Source organism: Pinus tabuliformis, chromosome 2_2, assembly GCF_031772625.1.
Source record: "Pinus tabuliformis cultivar Carrire ecotype Pingquan chromosome 2_2, CPIR1, whole genome shotgun sequence".
Lineage (NCBI taxonomy): Eukaryota > Viridiplantae > Streptophyta > Pinopsida > Pinales > Pinaceae > Pinus > Pinus tabuliformis.
The window spans coordinates 1,149,221,034-1,149,240,756 of NC_142300.1; the positions used below are offsets into that span (position 1 = coordinate 1,149,221,034).

At 40.0% G+C, this 19,723-nt stretch overlaps 1 protein-coding gene across 5 annotated transcripts in view; it reads left to right on the forward strand.

The window, feature by feature from the left end:
* The first annotated feature begins 3,873 nt into the window (after window positions 1–3,873).
* Window positions 3,874–19,723, forward strand: part of LOC149197462 (DNA-directed RNA polymerase I subunit rpa43-like) — an 83,965-nt gene continuing 68,115 nt past the window's right edge. For 2 of the 5 annotated variants that reach the window (XM_089405849.1, XM_089405851.1), the window contains exons 1-3: window positions 3,880–4,124; window positions 4,297–4,465; window positions 5,722–5,876. In XM_089405849.1, the coding sequence (XP_089261975.1) occupies window positions 4,356–4,465; window positions 5,722–5,876 (265 nt within the window). In that variant the 5' untranslated portion in view covers window positions 3,880–4,124; window positions 4,297–4,355. Of the gene's footprint in view, window positions 4,466–5,721; window positions 5,877–19,723 lie in introns of all 5 variants that reach the window. The other 3 variants (XM_089405847.1, XM_089405850.1, XM_089405848.1) reach the window with 3 other exon arrangements.

Consider the following 19,723-nt stretch of genomic DNA (forward strand, 5'->3'; position numbering starts at 1 on the left):
ACCTATCAGACATTGACATATCCAACACTAACAAGTAGGTGAGGACTCACTTGAGGCATCACAATGGGATTGCAAGAACCTTTGAAGGTTTTGCAAGAAAGGGGAGACATAGACGATTTGACTTGGACTATTTCCTTCGACCACCAAGATTCAAAATACGTTGTAGATATAACCAATTACGTAGTAAAAATACCCAAATTCGTCGTAATGTAGACATTCTATGTCTTAGAACTTGAGAGGCCTACACATTACACACTAAAGTAGAGCAATACATTTAAACGTTATTCATTAGCATTCCATTACACAAACATAGACATAGATAACAATATTTCAAAGAAACCAACCAATTGAAATTTTATTCATCACAACAACATCTTCATCGCACACCAACATGTAGATTCTTCATCTTCAAATCTACAACAATACATTATTCTCATACATGCATCCTCTATTTCTCATCAATCCCTCGTCCTCTCTTACAATTATAATTATAAATCATCCCTTCCATCACAAGAATAACAATCTTCATTCTTAATAGTCATGACAACTTCTACAACAACTTATCAATAACAACAATAACTACTCATGTATACAACTTAATTGGGTAAAACCTCATAAACAATTTTCTACTAACAACATGGATCTGCACATTAGAGACAAATATCAACAACTATATTTGTTGGGAGGATCTAACAATAGTTTGATGGACTATAACTAACTACTCGGTAGTAGTTTTTTGTTGTTTTTGTCGCAATCCTTCTTACCTCTGTTGCACACATGCATGGAATCCATACTCGCTACTACGTAGCACATGATGTTTGTCATTATTTGTAGTGTGCGGTATCCTGTGCGGTCCTCCCATACTTCGCCAAAATTCCAATACTTAGTAGAACTTTTCCTTTAGTTACCCTTTTCTCCAACATAGTCTTTTCCTTCAAAACAACTCACACCACCTTCAACCACAACCCCATGATCTTGTACACAATCTTTTCAAGATTTCAAACTATACCTAAGACATCCCCCACAAGAATCCTTTCCACCCTTCACTACATTATTTTTATTTTACTTAACCCAAATAAAAACCCTTCTCAATTGAAGAAAATCCCCCTCCATTACAAACCTCATTCCCTTTGATGACATCATGATTACTCCCTCACACATCCTCATCAATAAAAGATAAACCTTTGCAAATATCTCTCTGCCATACCTGTGAATCCCACCTCTAAAAAAAGAAGCAAGATACAAATGTAAAGGAGCTTGATCTTGTAAAGTCTTACAATATTCATTGCGAAGAGAATTTGACTCTCGTTTATGTGCAGTCTGGGTCCATTTTCCACTTTATTTGCTACAATGGAAATTCTATCCATTGGACCTTCCATCTTGCCACACAATGAATCTTTTTTCCTTTTTGGAGCATCTACTCCACCAATATCCTCCTTCCTCTTCGAGCACTAAATGTCTTTGCCATTTAGAATAACACTTGGAATAATTATTGCTCCACCTTCAACACCTACTTGTTGCCCCCTTGTCTAAACCTTTTGTTCTAAAAGGTGATGCATAATTTGAAGTCACCTGCCCATGTTTATGACAACAAGTGCACCTAAAAAGCATTCCAACATAATTGAGTGATTGAAAGAAAATGTGATCACCTTTCAGTAAAGGTATTTATACCACTAAACCTTCTCTTAGGTTGATGCCCACTAAAATTTGTGCCACTAACATAACTCTAAATTCCATGTAACTCATACGAACATCCATAAACAAATATAATGAGTTACTCATGTTCTAAAACTCTTTGTCGACAAAAAACCAAGTGCAACCCAAGACATGTCATCCAAGTTGACATAATGTTGTTTCTTTCTATGCAGGAGTTAAAAAGGGAGTTCAGGGCTAGAGTACTAAAGAAATGAAATCTCATTTCCAACAAAATCCTAAAATAACCTTCAAATCCCCCACTATCCCAAACAAAAATCCCAACCAACCCTTGGAAAGTATAAACAATTTTGGAATGTAACTAATGTGAGGGAATAAAATCTCTTTTAACCATAACTTTAGAGAAACTTCTTCAACTATTCAACCACAACACCTTCCCACTAGAACCCTAGATGCCATATCCACAACGTCATGCATATTTATATCATTACCCATAACTATATTTACAATAGAATACCTCTATTTTATACAAAATTACAAGGACAAGAAATGTCCTTCTCCATCAACACCTCTTGAACTAAACTAGTGTTTGAACCTTTTAATAAACCCTCAGGAGACTAGTTATGATTTAAAAATGCCCTAAAATCTTGCCCAATTTGAAAAGACCCAAATAAAAAATGGGAAAATTACAAAATATTTACTTCTAATATAAAACAAAGTGTGGCAACAGGATTAGGTTCAAAACCATAGTCACCTCTCTACTAACATGGACAACCTAGAAAGCCATTCACAAGTTGCAAGTGTTCCAATGCCAAAATAAAAATCTTAGTAGTGTTTTTCTCTAAGAAAAGAAAACATAACTAGCATAAGTTCTACTTTGAAGGCAACATTCTGGAAGAAGTTGCGGATTACAAATACCTCATAATTGACTTCAACAAAAATCTAAGCTGGGATGGTTGTAGAAAGAAAAGAACTTTGGGGGTTGGAAAACATTTTATGCTTTTCAACATAGGTGTAGAGAAGCAGAGTTATGGGACTCGAAAACCACTCAAACTCTTTTTGGGTTTCTAGTGATTCCAGTGATTCTCTATGGTTGTGAACTATGGGCCAACAATATATCCGACATGCAATGGAGACAAATTGAGAAAATTCAGAAGCATTTGATTACAAACAAATTCACAATGAAAAGTGCAGTTCCTTGTGTTATCTTGTTAAGTGAAACAGGGGCTGCTCCTATTGAAGCAATTGCTATGGTTCGAGTCATAAGGTATTTAAAAAAAGTTGAGCAAATGGAAGAGGGTAGATGATCTAAGGTTGTCTTTACTGACAAATTGTGCAACAAAATAACAAATGGTTTAGTAAATGGGGTATTTGCTTGAACACGTGTCCCATAAACAACAAAGAGATAAAAGCTTTTGTTATGGATAAGTTCCATAAGCGTACTTGGGATAAGGAGCTAGGAAGAAAAAAAAACTACTATATTGAAGTGTTTAATCCCACTCAAAATCATCAACCAAAAGCATATGTAGAAACCAATATCTCTTGGAGAGCCAAAATTCTTATTGCTTAGTTAAGGACTAATTTTCATCAACTCCGTTGTGAAACAGGGCTCTGGAAAAGGCCAAAAGAAGTGTGGGAGGAAAGAGTATGCATTTTTTGTTCTTCCGGAAAAATAGAAACATAAAAACATTTCATTTTAGAATGTGAGATCTTCAAAGACAACAAAGAAAGTTATGCAGATACGTTGTTAGCTAGCTCTTGGGATAATCTATTTAGTGAGAGGTTTGTCAAGAAGCTCAGAGCATTTATTGTGAAACTTCACAGAAAAATGGCCAAATACATCATGCAGATGAAGAAACAATCTGTCCCTAAAATATCTTTAGCCTCGTAAACACCAAGATAATTTCTTTCTTTTTCTAAACCATTTCTCCTAATCTCCTTTCGATCACCATTAAGTACCTTTATGATGAACATTATTAATTCCTGTGAGCAACTTGGACTTTACAAAATTTGGAGATATTTCACATAACTGCCATGCTTGTTGCTCGCACGCTCGAAGCAACACCTACGTCACCATGGAGTGAGGGAGATTTAACAACCCTTCGGACAAAGACTCTTTATGCCCACTAGAGTCTCGCGGGGATCCAAAAACCCCGGTGGCCCACCAAACTTGCCTTTCAGCCATAGTCTCTTTCCCAAAAATCATGTTAGACCTCCGATCTGTAAAACCCTAGCCCTTCCATTTTCCACCGAATATCTTGAATTGATTTTTTTACTGTTTTATTGTTCATCGATGGAAATATTTAAAGCTTACCAACTTACTATTTTACTTAGGCAATTAGAGTTCATCGATCAAGTCTTGGACGCGCAGAATCGATTCTCATGGGGAACGACGGGGGAAGCAGCTCGAAGCCTGGAAAGCGATATGGTCTCTGTAGGGGTTGGGAGCGAATGTGAAGCTATCTTTTAGGGTATTTGTTGATTATTATCAAAATAATCTTTAACAAAATACTGTGCAAATAAGTAAACGAATGGATTGAACAGTGATTTTCAATTGAATTGATCTTATATGGGATGTAGAAGTGGCCCATATTCCAGCACAATTTAGTCACTGAACTGATGCTATTTTCTCAATTCCCGCAGTACATTCATCGTTGATAGACAGTGTGGTTACTACAAGAAGCAAATCTGTTGGGAGAGAAATGGAGGGTTTGAGTGTTGTAAAAGCCGATCTCTCAGCTTTTCTTCATCCTTCTAAAACTGATGATGTGCAGCAGGGAGTCCTTGAGCTTCTAAGTTCTCTACTTTTGCGGTAAGATTTCATCGTCATATAGTGGAGAGAATGGGTTTTTTCTCCCAAAAAGAAATCTTTGTCTTCCTAAAAACAAATATACATGTTCCTCCTAAATAATTTTAGGCCATCTTCCTTCAGTTTTCCGGACTCTATGGGCAGAATGGTTGATTGGCTGTGGGTTGTTATGTTTGCTTGCTCGCCTATCCCTACTTTGTCTGTGCGTGGCCTTTGTGCGCGCGTGTGAATACTAACAGTGGGATACTCTTATCTGTGACGCCTTAGTATTGTTTATACTACAATAACATTTCTCCTCTCCTCTCTGGATCATATTTTTTTTGAGCTTTGCAGAAAATATTAATACTTCTTTTATGTTAAACATTCGTTGAGTTACTAGGACTCAGAGGTTTCTATTATATTAAATTGGCAGAGAACTCCCACCCAACTCGGTCCGTTGAGGTGTGCAGCACCCACAGCCTTTTAAGGTCGTCTGGACTTCTACCTTGTCTGGGATGCAGTAGCTAACTCTGTCCATATTAGTCCGGCAACATGTCTTAGGGGTTTTTGAACCCGGTTATGTGCACTGATTTAACAATTGTAACAATAAATGGTCGTTTTGTGTGCTCGTGCCTTTTTTTGTGACTGCACATGGATGGCCCAAAAGTGGCCCAGTCAGTCAACAGGTCCACTGATCAGACCGAACAACAAACCAGGGTTAAAAGCAGTTGATATTTTTTGCTTATTTTGAGTTTGGGAACGCTAAGCATTCAGATCTTGTCCAGGCTGAACAACAAACGAGGGATAAAAGCAGTTGAGTGTTTTTGCTTGTTTTGAGTTTCGGGAATGCTACGCATTCAGATTTGGTTTTAAAATTGTGCTTCATACTAGGAATTTTATAATTGTTATGAATCTTTATGTTTTATAATTCATGTTTGTTACTTTTTTTTGTTGGTATGGTATCTGTGTTGGTTTGGCTGACCATATTTGAGGTTCACCGTATTGAACGCATCAAATAAAAGCTATGACTATGGAGTTAACCTCTTGTCCACAAGTTACAACCAGCTTGACTGACTTCATAGCATGTTATGTTACTGTATCTACCATGAAATAGGGGGATTAAACTTGGTTCAGAGTTTAGCTTGCTGGTTGATTTATGAATGCTAGAATATTTATCAGAAATATAAAATTGCTAAATATATATTTGAGGTGCTTGAGTTAAAACTGTAAAATTCAGGAACCGGTTTTCTCAACAGTTTGATTGCATTTGTTGTTTGCAGGTATAACGAGGAATTTGATGGAGTCGTGTTGGCTTATTTTGACCTTAAAATCTGCGATTGGACTGCGAAGATTCTTAATGGACTGTCTCCCTATCTTTCTTTGAAATTAAAGGCAAAATTGCTTCTTTTCTCTCCCAAACCAGGGATGCTTCTTGGTATTTATCTCCTCTTCCTGCTTTTCAAAAACTTTGCACTCGTGTTTTTTTTTCTTTTGCATGCTCTCAAACATATTGCATTCAAACTATTGTTCGTTTTTCTAATTCGTGTAGCACCAAAAAAGAATATGTTCTTTTTGTTTTTCATTTTTCTCACTTTCACTGTCACGTTACCTGATCAGTATCTTTCCACTTTATATTCTGTTATAGGAAGGCACTGTTCCTCTTTCATCTTAATTCTGAGCACTTGTGAATTTGTATTCAGAAAAATTAGAATATGAGACATTTAGTTATATTGCCATAAATTTCCTTTGTGTGGATATCTTAGTAGCATTGTAGAGGAAGGTTAGGATTATTTTCTTGTATGTGCTTCACTGGCTTATGTTGTTTAGTCAGAGGATCTTATAATGTACAATAAAGGGATGTTTCTGAAAGTTTGAGAAGATGGACAGTGTGGCCAAATATGGGCTGAACAATTTGTTGCAGTATAAGATTGTGGTACTCTTGTAATTATCTGATTTCTGTTAAACATAGCACGTGGTAAATCATTAACCTAGCAGATTGCAGATCTACTGAATATTTTACATGGCTAGGTTCTTAACTTAGCAGAAGCAAAAATAAAATAACCAATCTCCTAAAAACGAAACACAGAGTCTGCCTAATCAAGTTTTTCATTAGCAATTCAAACTCTCTTGGGCTCCCATTCTGAGATAATGGCCCAACTGGGGAATAACTTACAACCTTGGATTTGATCCGGCTGATCAACCCTCCTTGGCTGATCCAGATTTCCTTGCTGCACTTTTTTGGACCCAACACTCACTAAGAAGCCTCTCTCAATCTTGTTGTTGTTGTGTGCTTTTCCCATCTCCCTAACCTTGCCTTTATAACTTTATATTGAGTTAAAACCCTAATTCTAATTTCCAAAGTGATTGATGGCTGAGATTAGATCTTGCCTCACTTGAGATGAAGGGTTGAGTTTAAAACATTTTCACTAAAGTAATTTACTTTACTTTTCCCAAGTTTCTTTTAGCTCAACAAGCCAACATAACAATCTGTGTCTTTTTTGAAGTTCGATTTAGGTTAAGTTACATTAGCAACTTGTTCACACTAGAGAAAGTATCTAAGGAGACTGTGGGTGACTTCTGCACGCTTGGACACATAGGCTTGTGTCAAAGTACCTTCTTGAGCTGCAAACATCAACACTCCCTCTTAGCGACAGAGTTACTTTTGCCACTTGGAATTGATTTCGATCTCGCATCCACTACAAAAATAAAATAACCAATCTCCTAAAAACAAAACACGGAGTTTGCCTAATCAAGTTTTTATTTAGCAATTCAAACTTTCTTGGGCTCCCATTCTGAGATAATGGCCTAACTGAGGAATAACTTACAACCTTGGATTTGATCTGGCTGATCAACCCTCCTTGGCTGAGCCAGATTTCCTTGTTGCACTTTTTCGGACCCAACACTCACTAAGAAGCCTCTCTCAATCTTGTGCTGTTGTTGTGTGCTTTTCCCATCTCCCTAACGCTGATTTTATAACTTTATATTGAGTTAAATCCCTAATTCTAATCTCCAAAGTGATTGATGGCTGAGATTAGATCTTGCCTCACTTGAGATGAAGGGTTGAGTTTAAAACATTTTCACTAAATTAATTTACTTTACTTTTCCCAAGTTTCTTTTAGCTCAACAAGCCAACATAACAATCTGTGTCTTTTTTGAAGTTAGACTTAGGCTAAGTTACATTAGCAACTTGTTCACACTAGAGCAAGTATCTAAGGAGACTGTGGGTGATTTTTGCACGCGTGGACACATAGGCCTGTGTCAAAGTACCTTCTTGAGCTGCAAACATCAACATTCCCTTTTAGCGACAGAGTTACTTTTGCCACCTGGAACTGATTTCGATCTTGCATCCACTGCTTTGGCTACTCCCTTTAAACTAGAAGCTTTCTATGCCCATTGGTTTGAAAACATCCCCGAAATCCGACTGTTCTTAGCCTGTTACTAGAAGCCTCTTGCTCCTTAATATCTTGTAAGGTCACTTGTTCCAAGAGATCTTGATGGATTGGGAGGAATCTGTCAACTGCTCCTCCACGTTTGATCCTGAAGGCTGACTCCCTCTAAGCTATTCAACCTTTGGAGCTACCTGATCCTTGTTCTCTGTCACTTCTCTGCTTCCTGCAGTCGCTCGAATAGGTTGGCCCTTTAGCCTATACAAGTTGCTCTCTCTAACTCCAATTACGTGGCCACTATCTGAGTTGGATCTTATAATGTCCTATTCCATTTAATTGATCCAGGGAGGACGAATTAACCTATCCAACCTCCTAGGCTATAGTCATTGATAAATGGGAAACCCATTATCCAATATTTTGGGGTATCATTGGGTGAATTTCAGGGTAATCGGGGCAAAAAAGCCCAAAATAGGGGTTGAACATGAACCCCTCACATGAGGTTGAGGAAGAAAGAGCCCCATGAAGAATCTATAAATAAGAGAGAGTTAGAATCATTTTTATCATCATGGAATTGGATTGAATTATCTCTATTTTCTTGAGTTGAGGCTTTGAGGGTTTTAAGACCCCTTTTTCCTTTTGACTAGTTTCGGTGGAGGTGATCCCACCCTAGCTAGTTCCTTCTTTCTTTGCTCGGTTACAACAATAACCTCTTGGAGCAGCTTGAATCTATTTGTGTTAATTTATGGTATATGCTTAGAGCAATTTACTTCAATTTCTTACTGTTTAGCAATCACATTAACATAAAGTAAAATGCTGATAGAACATTAATAGATCGACACAAAACAAGCCAAGACAAGAGACACCAAATGTGGCGGCTAGCAAGGGACAAACCCCAATGCGGGGAAACCCTTTGATCAATTCTTTTATAATCTTCAATAGTTCAGCAGAGAGAGAATTAGTACAAATGTACAGTTCTGTAATTTTATGACAACAGTAATAGTGTTAATTTTAGGTATGTTCTATGCTTAGAGCAATTTATTTCAATTGTCACAGTTAGCTCAATATATTTTCTAGAGTAGCAATCACATCAGCATTAAAGTAAACTGCAGATAGAACATAAACATAAATCGCAAGAGACAAGCCAAGACAAGAGGACACAAGATGTGGCGCTAGCCAGGGACGAACCCCAATATGGGGAAACCCTTGATCAATTCTTGAGAGAGAGAGAGAGAGAGAGAGAGAGAGAGAGAGAGAGAGAGAGATAGTACGTTTACAACAGAGGTCAACACTTTGACTTATCTAGATAAGAGCAGAGATCATCTCTAAGAAGACGATATATGAGATCAGTTGAAGACATGTTGCTTCAACTGATTCTCCAAGGTGACTCCTTCACCTATCGTTGTGCTGCATTTCGTCATCATGCTGCACCTCACCGCGCTGCACCATGCTGCACCCATCATCACTATGTTGCATCTCATCACGCTTCATTAATCATGACTGTGCCCATCACTGTACTGCATTATGTGCCATTGCTACACCATGTTGCTGTATTGACCTATGCTCTGGCTGCACCTTGCTTGCTTGTTGTCCACATTGGGGTTTGTCCCTGGCTAGCGCCACATCTTGTGTCCTCTTGTCTTGGCTTGTCTTCTGCGATTTATGTTTATGTTCTATCTGCAGTTTACTTTAATGCTGATGTGATTGCTAATCTGGAAAAGATATGGAGCTAACTGTGAAAATTGAAATAAATTGCTCTAAGCATAGAACATACCTAAACTTAACATGGTATCAGAGCTGAGGTGAAGACAATGCCCAAGCAAGAGTGAAAGAGAAATCACCGAAGACAGTTGGGAAAGGACAAAAGGATTAGTGGATTCCTCATCCCTCTTCAAATTCACCAAGGGTGAAGTCGAAGCAAAGAATATTATCAGAATGGCACAACGGAATATGGCCTACCTAAAGATCACTTCATTGGAAGACCGGATCTCAGGGTGGAAGGAAAGGCAGATAACTAGTTCGACCATTATGCGAAGGAGTGTCCGAATGGCAGGGACACATCACTTGATGATGATAACAATCATTCCAGGGACATCTTCAATGATCAAAGGGATGACAGGTAATGCAGGTCATCAAGGAAAACGACCGACTCTTCAGAGAAAGCAAGGAACCCTAGGTATGAAGAATCAAATGTTGTTTCTGATAAGATAAAGAAGCGTTATCTTATATTGGCCCTCTCCTTCAGATTCTTTGGGAATCTGGCTTATTGATCGTAGTGCTTCAAGGCACCTCATTGATAGAAGGGTGCTCTCTCGAATTTGGTAGAGACAAAAACAACCGTGGGATTATACTTGGAGTTGATGCCACTTATCCCGGAAAGGGTGTAGGGAATGTTGCCCCTCAATTGAATGAGGGTAACTCGATTCATTTACAGAATCTCTTTTATGTACCTGATCGCAAGAAGAACTTGGTGTCCATTTCGGTAATGGAAGTCAAAGGTTACAGGGTGGCACTCATCGATGGAAAGGTACGTGTTTGAAAATAGAATTTTCAAAGATGTTTTTGAGTTCAAGGTTGTATCAAGTTGCAGGAAGTCCACTGGGGACCATGTCCATTGACACATAGCACCAGAGCTCTATGAGTCAGATGGTGATAGGGATGTCTGAATTCAAGTAGAGCATGAAGGTACATGTCTGAGATGTACCGAAGGAAAATCTTATAAGGGGACCATTCCCCTCATGCAGCAGGTCCACAGGTTTGGAACAACCCGAGGAGTTTGAGATTCATGATTGGGAATCTCATGTATACAGGTGGAAGAAAGCCCTCTATGGCTTGAAGCAAAACACCTCGGGCATAGTATGAGAGGATTGATAGCTATCTGATGAAGTTGAGATTCACTAGGAGTGAAACTGATCCAAACCATTACCCGAAGGTTGTGGATGATAGACCTCTCATACCGACACCTTATGAGGACGACCTATTTCTGACAGGTGCAGACCCTCTCATTTGCAGAAGTAAGAGGGAGTTGGATTCCGGATGTGGAATGATAAACTGCAAGCCTGTGACTACCTCGAGGATCTTAACTTTCAGAAGTTATATGGTAGTGATGTCGGACCAGATTTGGGAAATGCCTCTAAGTTTCATAAACTCATTTGCGTTGATGTTCTTGGTGAATTTCCGTCTGGACATATGTTTTGCAGTTAGCATGGTGAGCTCATATTTGGTTGAGCCTCACTGGATTGGTGCCAAGAATCTTTTGAGATATCTTCGGGGCACAATCTCTCATGGATTGAGATACACTGCTGGAAATATGAAACTGCATGATTATTCGAATGTTGACTGGGCAGGCAGTGTGGAGGATCACTAGAGCACTTCTCAGTGCTGGTTCTCTTTCGATTCTGCTTCGATATCATGGATGAGCAGGAAGCAGAAGTCGGTTGCTATAAGCACCGCCGAGACTGAATACATAGCTACGAGTATGATCTTGTGTGAAGCTGCATGGTTGCAAAAGCTCTTAAGTGAGCTGTTTGTACCATAGTTTTAAAAAACGGCCGTTTCGATACCGAAACAGCCGAGTTGATCCGAGTTGGAGGCCTCCGGACTGACTCGGCCTATGAAATGGCTCGGTTGGCCGAGTTAGCCATGACTCGGCTGAGTCATGGCTGACTCGGCCAAGTCGGCCGTTGAGTCATGGATGACTCGGCCAAGTCGGCCGTTTCTGTATTGACTCGGCCGAGTCATAACAGCGGCCCGTAACCACATAAAAAACAACGATTTCTAATTTTTTTAATGATTTTTTTGGGTGAATGCTGATTGGTTTGGACTCCAAGCTGTTGTGTGAATAAGTTAAATGTCATTTGGGGTCCATTTCCCCCTCCCAAACCCTATTTAACACACTCAAGTGCTCTCATTCTCTCACAACAATCTTGTGCATTTGAGTGAGAGTCTTCTTTGAGAGTTAGTGAGCAGTTCTTGAGCTTGTTTTTGGAGCAGCAGTGAGGAGTCTTGGAGGAGCATTGTAGCTGGAGTGAGGAGCTTCTTGGGCAGCCATTTGGAGCAGCATTGAGGAGCTGATTCTTGGAGCAAGCTTGAGGAGGCAGTTTGTGCCTGGAGGTATTTTTTTTCACCTCTATAAATCTGTTTTTGCTTAGTAAATTTTAGGTGCATATTTAGAAAGCTTAGAGAGTGTTTTTTGTCCAAGAAATGAACATTGAATCAATGTTTTTTTTTTTTTTCATTTTCAGATTGTTTGCTTTCATTTCTTAGTCAAAAAATGGCACCTAGAGCAAGAGATCCTGCTTGGGCATATGTTGAAATGGTTGATAGTCAAATGCAATGCAAATTTTGCCATAGGAAAATTAAGGAAGGTCCTGGGGGCATTAATAGATTGAAACAACACTTGGCAGGGATTAGAGGCCAAATTACCCCATGTACCTCACCAGAAATTGGGGAGTTTAGGAAGAATTTGTTGGCCAGCTTTGAGAAATTTAAAGAAGATAAGGCTAGGCAAAAAGACATACAGGCTGAAATTGGGAGGAAGAGGGAGATACAAAAAATGATGGCTACCAACCCCCATTATGATTTTGAGGGTTCTTCCTCTATCCCTCAAACTGATAACCCTTTCCGATATGTTCCTCCCTCTTTTGGTTCTGTTCAAGATAAGGGAAAGGGTAGAATGACAAAGGGTGATGTGACTATCAAAAGTTATTTCACTCCCTCCTCTCCATCAGATGCACATGGTCCTGAAGTTAGTAAAAGTCAAATGCAACCCACTTTAGATGACCACTGGAAGAAAGAATTGAGGGAGACTGCTTGTGAGTACATAGCTAGATGGTGGTATGATGTTGATATCCCCTTTAATGTTGCTCGTTCACCATATTATGAGCCTATGTTTGATGCCATACATGCTGCTGGAAAAGGCTTCAAAGGCCCTACTATGCATGAGCTAAGGGGGTATCGTTTGCAGAGAGAAATTGAATCCATTAATGAGTATTTGAAAGAGTTCAAGGACTCATGGGCAAGAACAGGATGTACCATCATGTCAGATGGATGGACTGATCAAAGAAACCGTACCATCATAAACTTTCTTGTCTTCTGCCCACAGGGAACCATGTTTTTAAAATCAGTTGATGCATCTGATAAGGTAAAAGATGGGCAATTGTTGTTTCAGCTATTGGATCAGGTTGTTGAGGAGGTGGGGGTGGCTAATGTTGTTCAAGTCATCACAGATAATGCCTCTAACTATGTTCTTGTTGGTAAAATGTTAGAGGAAAAACACAAGACCATATTTTGGACCCCATGTGCTGCACATTGCATAGACTGCATGCTTGAGGATATTGGAAAAATAGACTGGGTCAAAAACACTATAGATCATGCCAAAAGCATCATAAATTTTATCTACAATCATACATTGATTTTGAGCCTCATGAGGAAACACACTGGGGGCAAGGATATTATTAGGCCTGCCATCACTAGATTTGCTACACATTTTTTGACATTGCAATCTATGCTTTCCCAACATAGAAACTTGCAAAAGATGTTTTCTAGTGATGAATGGAATCAAAGCAATTGGTCTAAGAAACCGGAAGGCAAAGAACTGAAAAGGAAAGTCTATGAAGAAACTTTTTGGAGAAAGGCAGCAGAGATTGTGAAGCTTGCTGAGCCACTAGTTAAGGTGTTGCGGTTGGTGGATGGGGAAAGGTTAGCTATGGGCTTCATTTATGAGGCTATGGATCAAGCAAAGGAGCAAATAAAGACAATATACAAGGATAGAGTGGCAAAGTATGGGCCCATTTGGGCAATCATTGATGAAAGATGGAACAATCAACTCCATCGCCCTATACATGCAGCTGGTTATTTTTTGAACCCACGATATCATTATAAAGCTAAGGAGTCAGGAGCTTTGAGGGGGGAGGTCAGAGATGGATTGATTGATTGCATTGATCGCATGATCCAATTGGAGTCTGATCAGCTGGATATACACCGATAGGCCAATACCTTCAGCAATGCATCAGGTACCTTTGGGAAGAACCTAGCAAAGATTGCAAGAGAAGCAGATGAGCCAGGTAAACAAAAATTTCAATTTTCAAATTCTTAATAGTTTTACTTTTTTTTTAAAAGTTTGTTAAATCGTTTATAATTTGAAAAATAGATATAATTTGTAATTTTGTTGAGCTAACTCATTACACTCCTATGTTTTTTGTAGCACAATGGTGGGAGGCCTTTGGTGGCCATTGTCCTGAATTGCAAAGGTTTGCAATTCGTATTTTGAGTCAAACTTGTAGTGCATCTGGGTGTGAGCGCAATTGGTCTGTCTTTGAGAGGATTCACACAAAGAAGAGAAACCGTTTGGATAAAAAACGGTTAAATGATCTTGTTTATGTCCAATACAACCTCCGGCTCAGACGAAACCATTTGCTGAACAAAAGACTTGATTAAGATCCCATTGTGTTGGAAGACAGTGATCCAACATCAGATTGGGTAGTGGAGAGTTGTCCAGCAGAGTTTGATCCTGATGAGGATCTTGATTTAGATTTAGATATTGAGACATCAATTGAACCTGAACAAGCTGTTCTGGTTCAGTTGAATGCAGATCCCAATCCACCAGCCTCAGTCTCACAGCCAGCAAGGACTCCAGTTGTAGGTGCTTCCTCTGCTCAGCCACGAGAGAAGCGCAGCCGCATATATACTCTATCTCAGCTTGCATCTGCTGCAGTTGCACAGCCTGCTAGTGGTACCACTTCTACAGTTGCAGTTGGAGATGATGATGATGAGGAGGAGCCATGGGGCCCCCTGTCTGACTCTGATGATGATGATCCAGAGATTGATCGACATGATCTTGGCTCCTCTGGCAGTAGCTACTAGCCAGTAGTACTAGTATTGGAGTCTGGTCACCGTCACAATTTACTTTTGTTGTAGAGGCCATTTCTAGCCTCCTTGGTTATGTGTATTTTGTTTTGAGTCTTTGATCATGTATGACAGTTGACTATGTATTGCCATTGGGTACCATTTTGATATAATGGATTGGTTCATGAACCTACTTTGATCATATGTTGTCTTCCATCTATATTATAATGTTGTGTGTTTGGAAACATGAATGAAAATCTTTAAAATTATGTTTAAAATCTTTAAAATTATGTTTTTTTAATAAAAAAATAAATATTTAATGTATTTTTTACAATGACCGAGTCATTGAAATCGAGCTGGCCGAGTCATTACCGTTTCGGAGTCGGAGTCGGAGTCGGAGTCGATCCTCGGCCGAGTCGGAGTCAGAGTTTTAAAACTATGGTTTGTACACATGATGAATACCACTGTGATTCTCTGTGACAACCAGAGGGGGGATTCGATTATTGTGGAATCCCGTATTTGATGATTGCTCCAACAGATAGTCATCAGACACTGCCTTATTTGCGATATGGTAAGTCGATGAGCGAGGAGGCTCCATCGCATTGAGACTGATGTACAGGTCATAGACATTTTGTCAAAGCCCCGGGGAAAGGTCAAATCTGTGACTTTCTCGAATGACTTGGAGTCGTTGAGAGACCTTCTTATAAGGGTCTTGCATGTTGCATGCATTGAGCTCTGGGAGCTTTGGGGGGCTTGGGGTACTTACTGGAACAACATACGACCACAGGGCGACTCACCCTCCCCTGGTGGTGCACTATGAACACGATGATTAGTTCTTTTGTGGGCCGAGATGATTAGTTCTCCTGTGGCAACTTGTGGAACAAGATGATTAGTTCTCCTGTGGGCTGGGATGATTAGTTCTCTCGTGGCAACTATGGAACAGGATGATTAGTTCTCCTGTGGGCCAGGATGATTTGTTCTCCGTGGCGACTATGGAACAGGATGATTAGTTCTCTTGTGAGCCAGGATGATTTGTTCTCCGTGGCGACTGTGGAACAGGATGATTAGTTCTCATGTGGGCCAAGATGATTAGTTCTTCGTGGCATCCACTGGCAGGATGATTCGTTCTTTTGTGGACAGGATGATTAGTTCTCCTGTCAAGGCTGTTGGAAATAATACTGAGAGGGGGGGTGAATCAGTGTTATCAGATCAATAAAACTTTTCAAATTTCATGCTCAGAAACATATACGCTACTTCAGTTAAGTGAACCCGCGTGTACACGCTACTGTGTCTAAAGAAACTAGCGTATATCCAGAAATCTTATGATTCAGTTAGCTTATCTTCAGTAAATGCATCAGAACATTATTAACCACTGACAATAAACAGGTGCAGTATAACAGAACAGATCATCACATAAAAGCCACACACATGAACACCATGATATAAGGTGGAAACCCAATGTGGGTGAAAACCACCTGCTGCAATTCGTCTCTTTCTTCTTTAATAAGAAACTTCTTTTACAATGTACTGGTGCAGTCCTTTACCAGTACGCAGGCTACAACCTGCAGAGGGCTACAACCCTCTCTCGTTTTCCAACTACTTCTGGAAGGGAGCTACAACCCCCTCAGCTCTTGTACTAGCCGATCCATTTACTAGTACGTAGGTGCTGTCCCTACAGAAGGCTACAACCTTCTTTCCTACAGGGACCACGTTTCATCAATTTTCAGACTGGATCCATGAGTACAAAACAAACACTGCTGCAATACAATCATCAACTTATACTTGCATCATAATTCTCTAAATCACCCAATACTGAATCACTGAAACCCTGTCATCAAGAACACAGAACACAAACCAGAGCCCAGAACTCTGCAACAACCACCAGAATCAATAGCAACCTGAAATATCAAATCTTATTATGCATACGCTACTTCGCTATACCAAAACCGCGTGTATACGCGCTTTCTCCAAGGGCAACCCGCGTGCAGATCTAGAAATAATTACTTATACCTTCGCTGTCAGATCCGACCCTTGCCAAGCGTCCCGAATAGATAACCAGCAATACTAGATCTTCTCACTTCGTCAGACACACCTTGCTTGCCTCACTTTGCCTAATGATCTTCTCCTTATATAGCCTTAGGCCCTTCACAATACCACGGTCCAAAACCATAGTAACACAATACCATCAACTTCAAAACTAGGGATCGACAAGTCTGTCGAGACACCACGGTCCAAAACCATAGGCACAACTTTCAAGGACTAACCGCCACGGACCAAAGGTACGTTTTCACATGTACGCGCTTTTACTGAAACCAACCTGCGTGTATACGCTGATTTTCCTTAATGAACCTGCGTATATCTCTTTCTTGTCCTGCTGTACTAAGATCTGTCCTCTGATTAAGTTGCCATCACTTGTACCTGCTTCTGAGTGAGTTGCCATCAAGGACAACACTTGTATCATAATGCCAACAAAGGCATCCTACCCATGCAGTCTGGGACTCATGGGAAGTACCTCTCATCTGATCAATGAGTAGGGAAATGAGGATAGGGACCATAGTAGTACTATCGATGGACGCATCGCTGTATCTACCGTACTCCCTATCTTAGGATGACCTCCATTGATCTGGGATGAATGAAACTGATCTAGGATCAGTATGAGTGGTTTGAGACACTCTCTTGTGACATGGATCTGGGGTCAATGAAACTGATTTGGGATCACTATGAGTGGTTTGAGATACTCTCTTGTGACATTGATCTGGGATCAATGAAACTGATCTGGGATCAGTGTGAGTGGTTTGAGACACTTTCTTGTGATATTGATCTGGGATCTCAATAAAACTGACTTCGGGTCAGTAAGAGTGATGTGACACACTCTCTTTAGATGAAACTGACTTCGGGTCAGTAGAGAATGTTATGAGACATTCTCGATCAATTCTTGTTCTTCATGGTTCAGCAGAGCAAAGCAGAGAAGAGCAGAGCTCAGCAGAGCAGAACTCAGCGGATCAAAGCAGAGCAGAGCAGTGCAGGGCACTGATGGCAAAGATAGTACAGTCGGACATTTGGATCAACGGATGGAGTTCTCCCTAGTTGAGAGGGAGTGTTAAAATTGGCAACTAGGGCCAAACTCCATGTGGGTCATTTTATTTATGGCAGCTGATATTTTACTTGGATCCCTCTCATCGAGAGGTGTAGGATTGATCTAAAGATCATCCGATTCCGATAAGTATTCACGGAGTTATGAATTTATTTGCATTATAAGACAATTCGTCAAGGTCGGCCAGCAACCAAATAAGCCCCACATGTGCTCAACGTTTTAGTATAAATAGAAGTGGCCTTCAAGTCATTTCAACACACTTGGGATCTCTTCCTCTCTGTACTTGTCTTTGGGTTTTAGTAGGAGGAGAGATCCTAAGGAATAATGTTGCCCTGATCCAGAGGGCAGAAAGCCGGAACTGCTGGAAAAGCTAGAAAAGCTAGAACTTCCGAAAAAGCCGGAAAAGCTAGAAAAGCTGGAACTGCCGAAAAAGCCGGAACTGCGTGAAAAGCTGGAACTGCTAGAAAAAGCCGGAATTGCCGGAAAAGCCGGAATTGCTGGAAAAGCCGGAATTGTCGGAAAAGCCGGAATTGCCAGAAAAGCCGGAAAAGCTGAAAATGCCGGAAAAGCCGGAACTGCCAGAAAAGCCGGAAAAGCTAAAATTGCTGGAAAAACCGGAAAAGACGGAATTGCTAGAAAAGCCAGAATTGGCGGGAATAGCCGGAACTGCCGGGAACAGCCGAAACTGCCAAAACTACCGAAACAGTCGGAGCATCTGTCTCCGAAGGAGAGCAACATGCAAGGGACAACTAACTAACATTGGGACAATTGTATGGTACGTAGCAACAAATACACTAAGCATGCAATGTTACCGCTAGCATGCAAGGGACAACTAGCATGCAACAACAAGCATGCTAAGGACAACAAGCAAGCAAGGGACAACAAGCAAGCAAGGTGCAGCCAACACATAGGTCAGGATGGCAACATGGTGCAGAAATGGCACATAATGCAGTACAGTGATGGGTACAATCATGATTAATGAAGCGTGATGAGATGCAGCATAGTGATGATGGGTGCAACATGGTGCAGCGCGGTGAGGTGCAACATGATGACGAAATGCAGCACAATGATAGGTGAAGGAGTCACCTTGGAGAATTAGTTGAAGCAACATGTCTTCAACTGATCTCATGTATCATCTTCTTAGAGATGATCTATGCTCTTATCTAGATAAGTCAAAGTGTTGAATTCTGTTGTAAACGTAATATCTCTCTCTCTTTGCTGAACTATTGAAGAACATATAAGAAGAATTGATCAAGGGTTTCCCCACATTGGGGTTTGTCCCTGGCTAGCGCCACATCTTGTGTCCTCTTGTCTTGGCTTGTCTTCTGCGATTTATGTTTATGTTCTATCCGCAGTTTATTTTAATGCTGATGTGATTGCTAATCTGGAAAAGATATCGAGCTAACTGTGAAAATTGAAATAAATTGCTCTAAGCATAGAACATACCTAAACTTAATGCCCTGCAATGGCTTCCTGCTACTTGGCAGAATGTTTTTTCCAAAGGATAGATCTTTCTATTTTTGGATTGACCATGATATTAGTCAATATATAGCTCAGAACTCACCTAAATTGTCAAGTTGCATTCACAAAGGCCAGCTTGTATGATAGACTTAATTGTTGATTGATTTATTGTACTAGAAATAGAAAGTGTACATACCTACATGCAATACGGTGAATGAAAGTGGCATGAAACTCGGCATAGTATTTTCTCTATTTAAAGGTAAGTTCATAGACATCGATGATTGAAATCACTGCTCAGAATGACCATTTCAGCTTCAAATTTGTATAATGTAATGCTTGATTGGATGTTTTGTACATGTCACAGGTTTATTTATTTGTTCTTTAAACAAGAAAGCCTTGTAAACAACTAGATCGTAAAATAATTAATAAATTTTGTGCTCAAAAGCAAATAGGAACATCATCACTATTGTTCTAATTTAGGTACTTTGATGGTTTGAG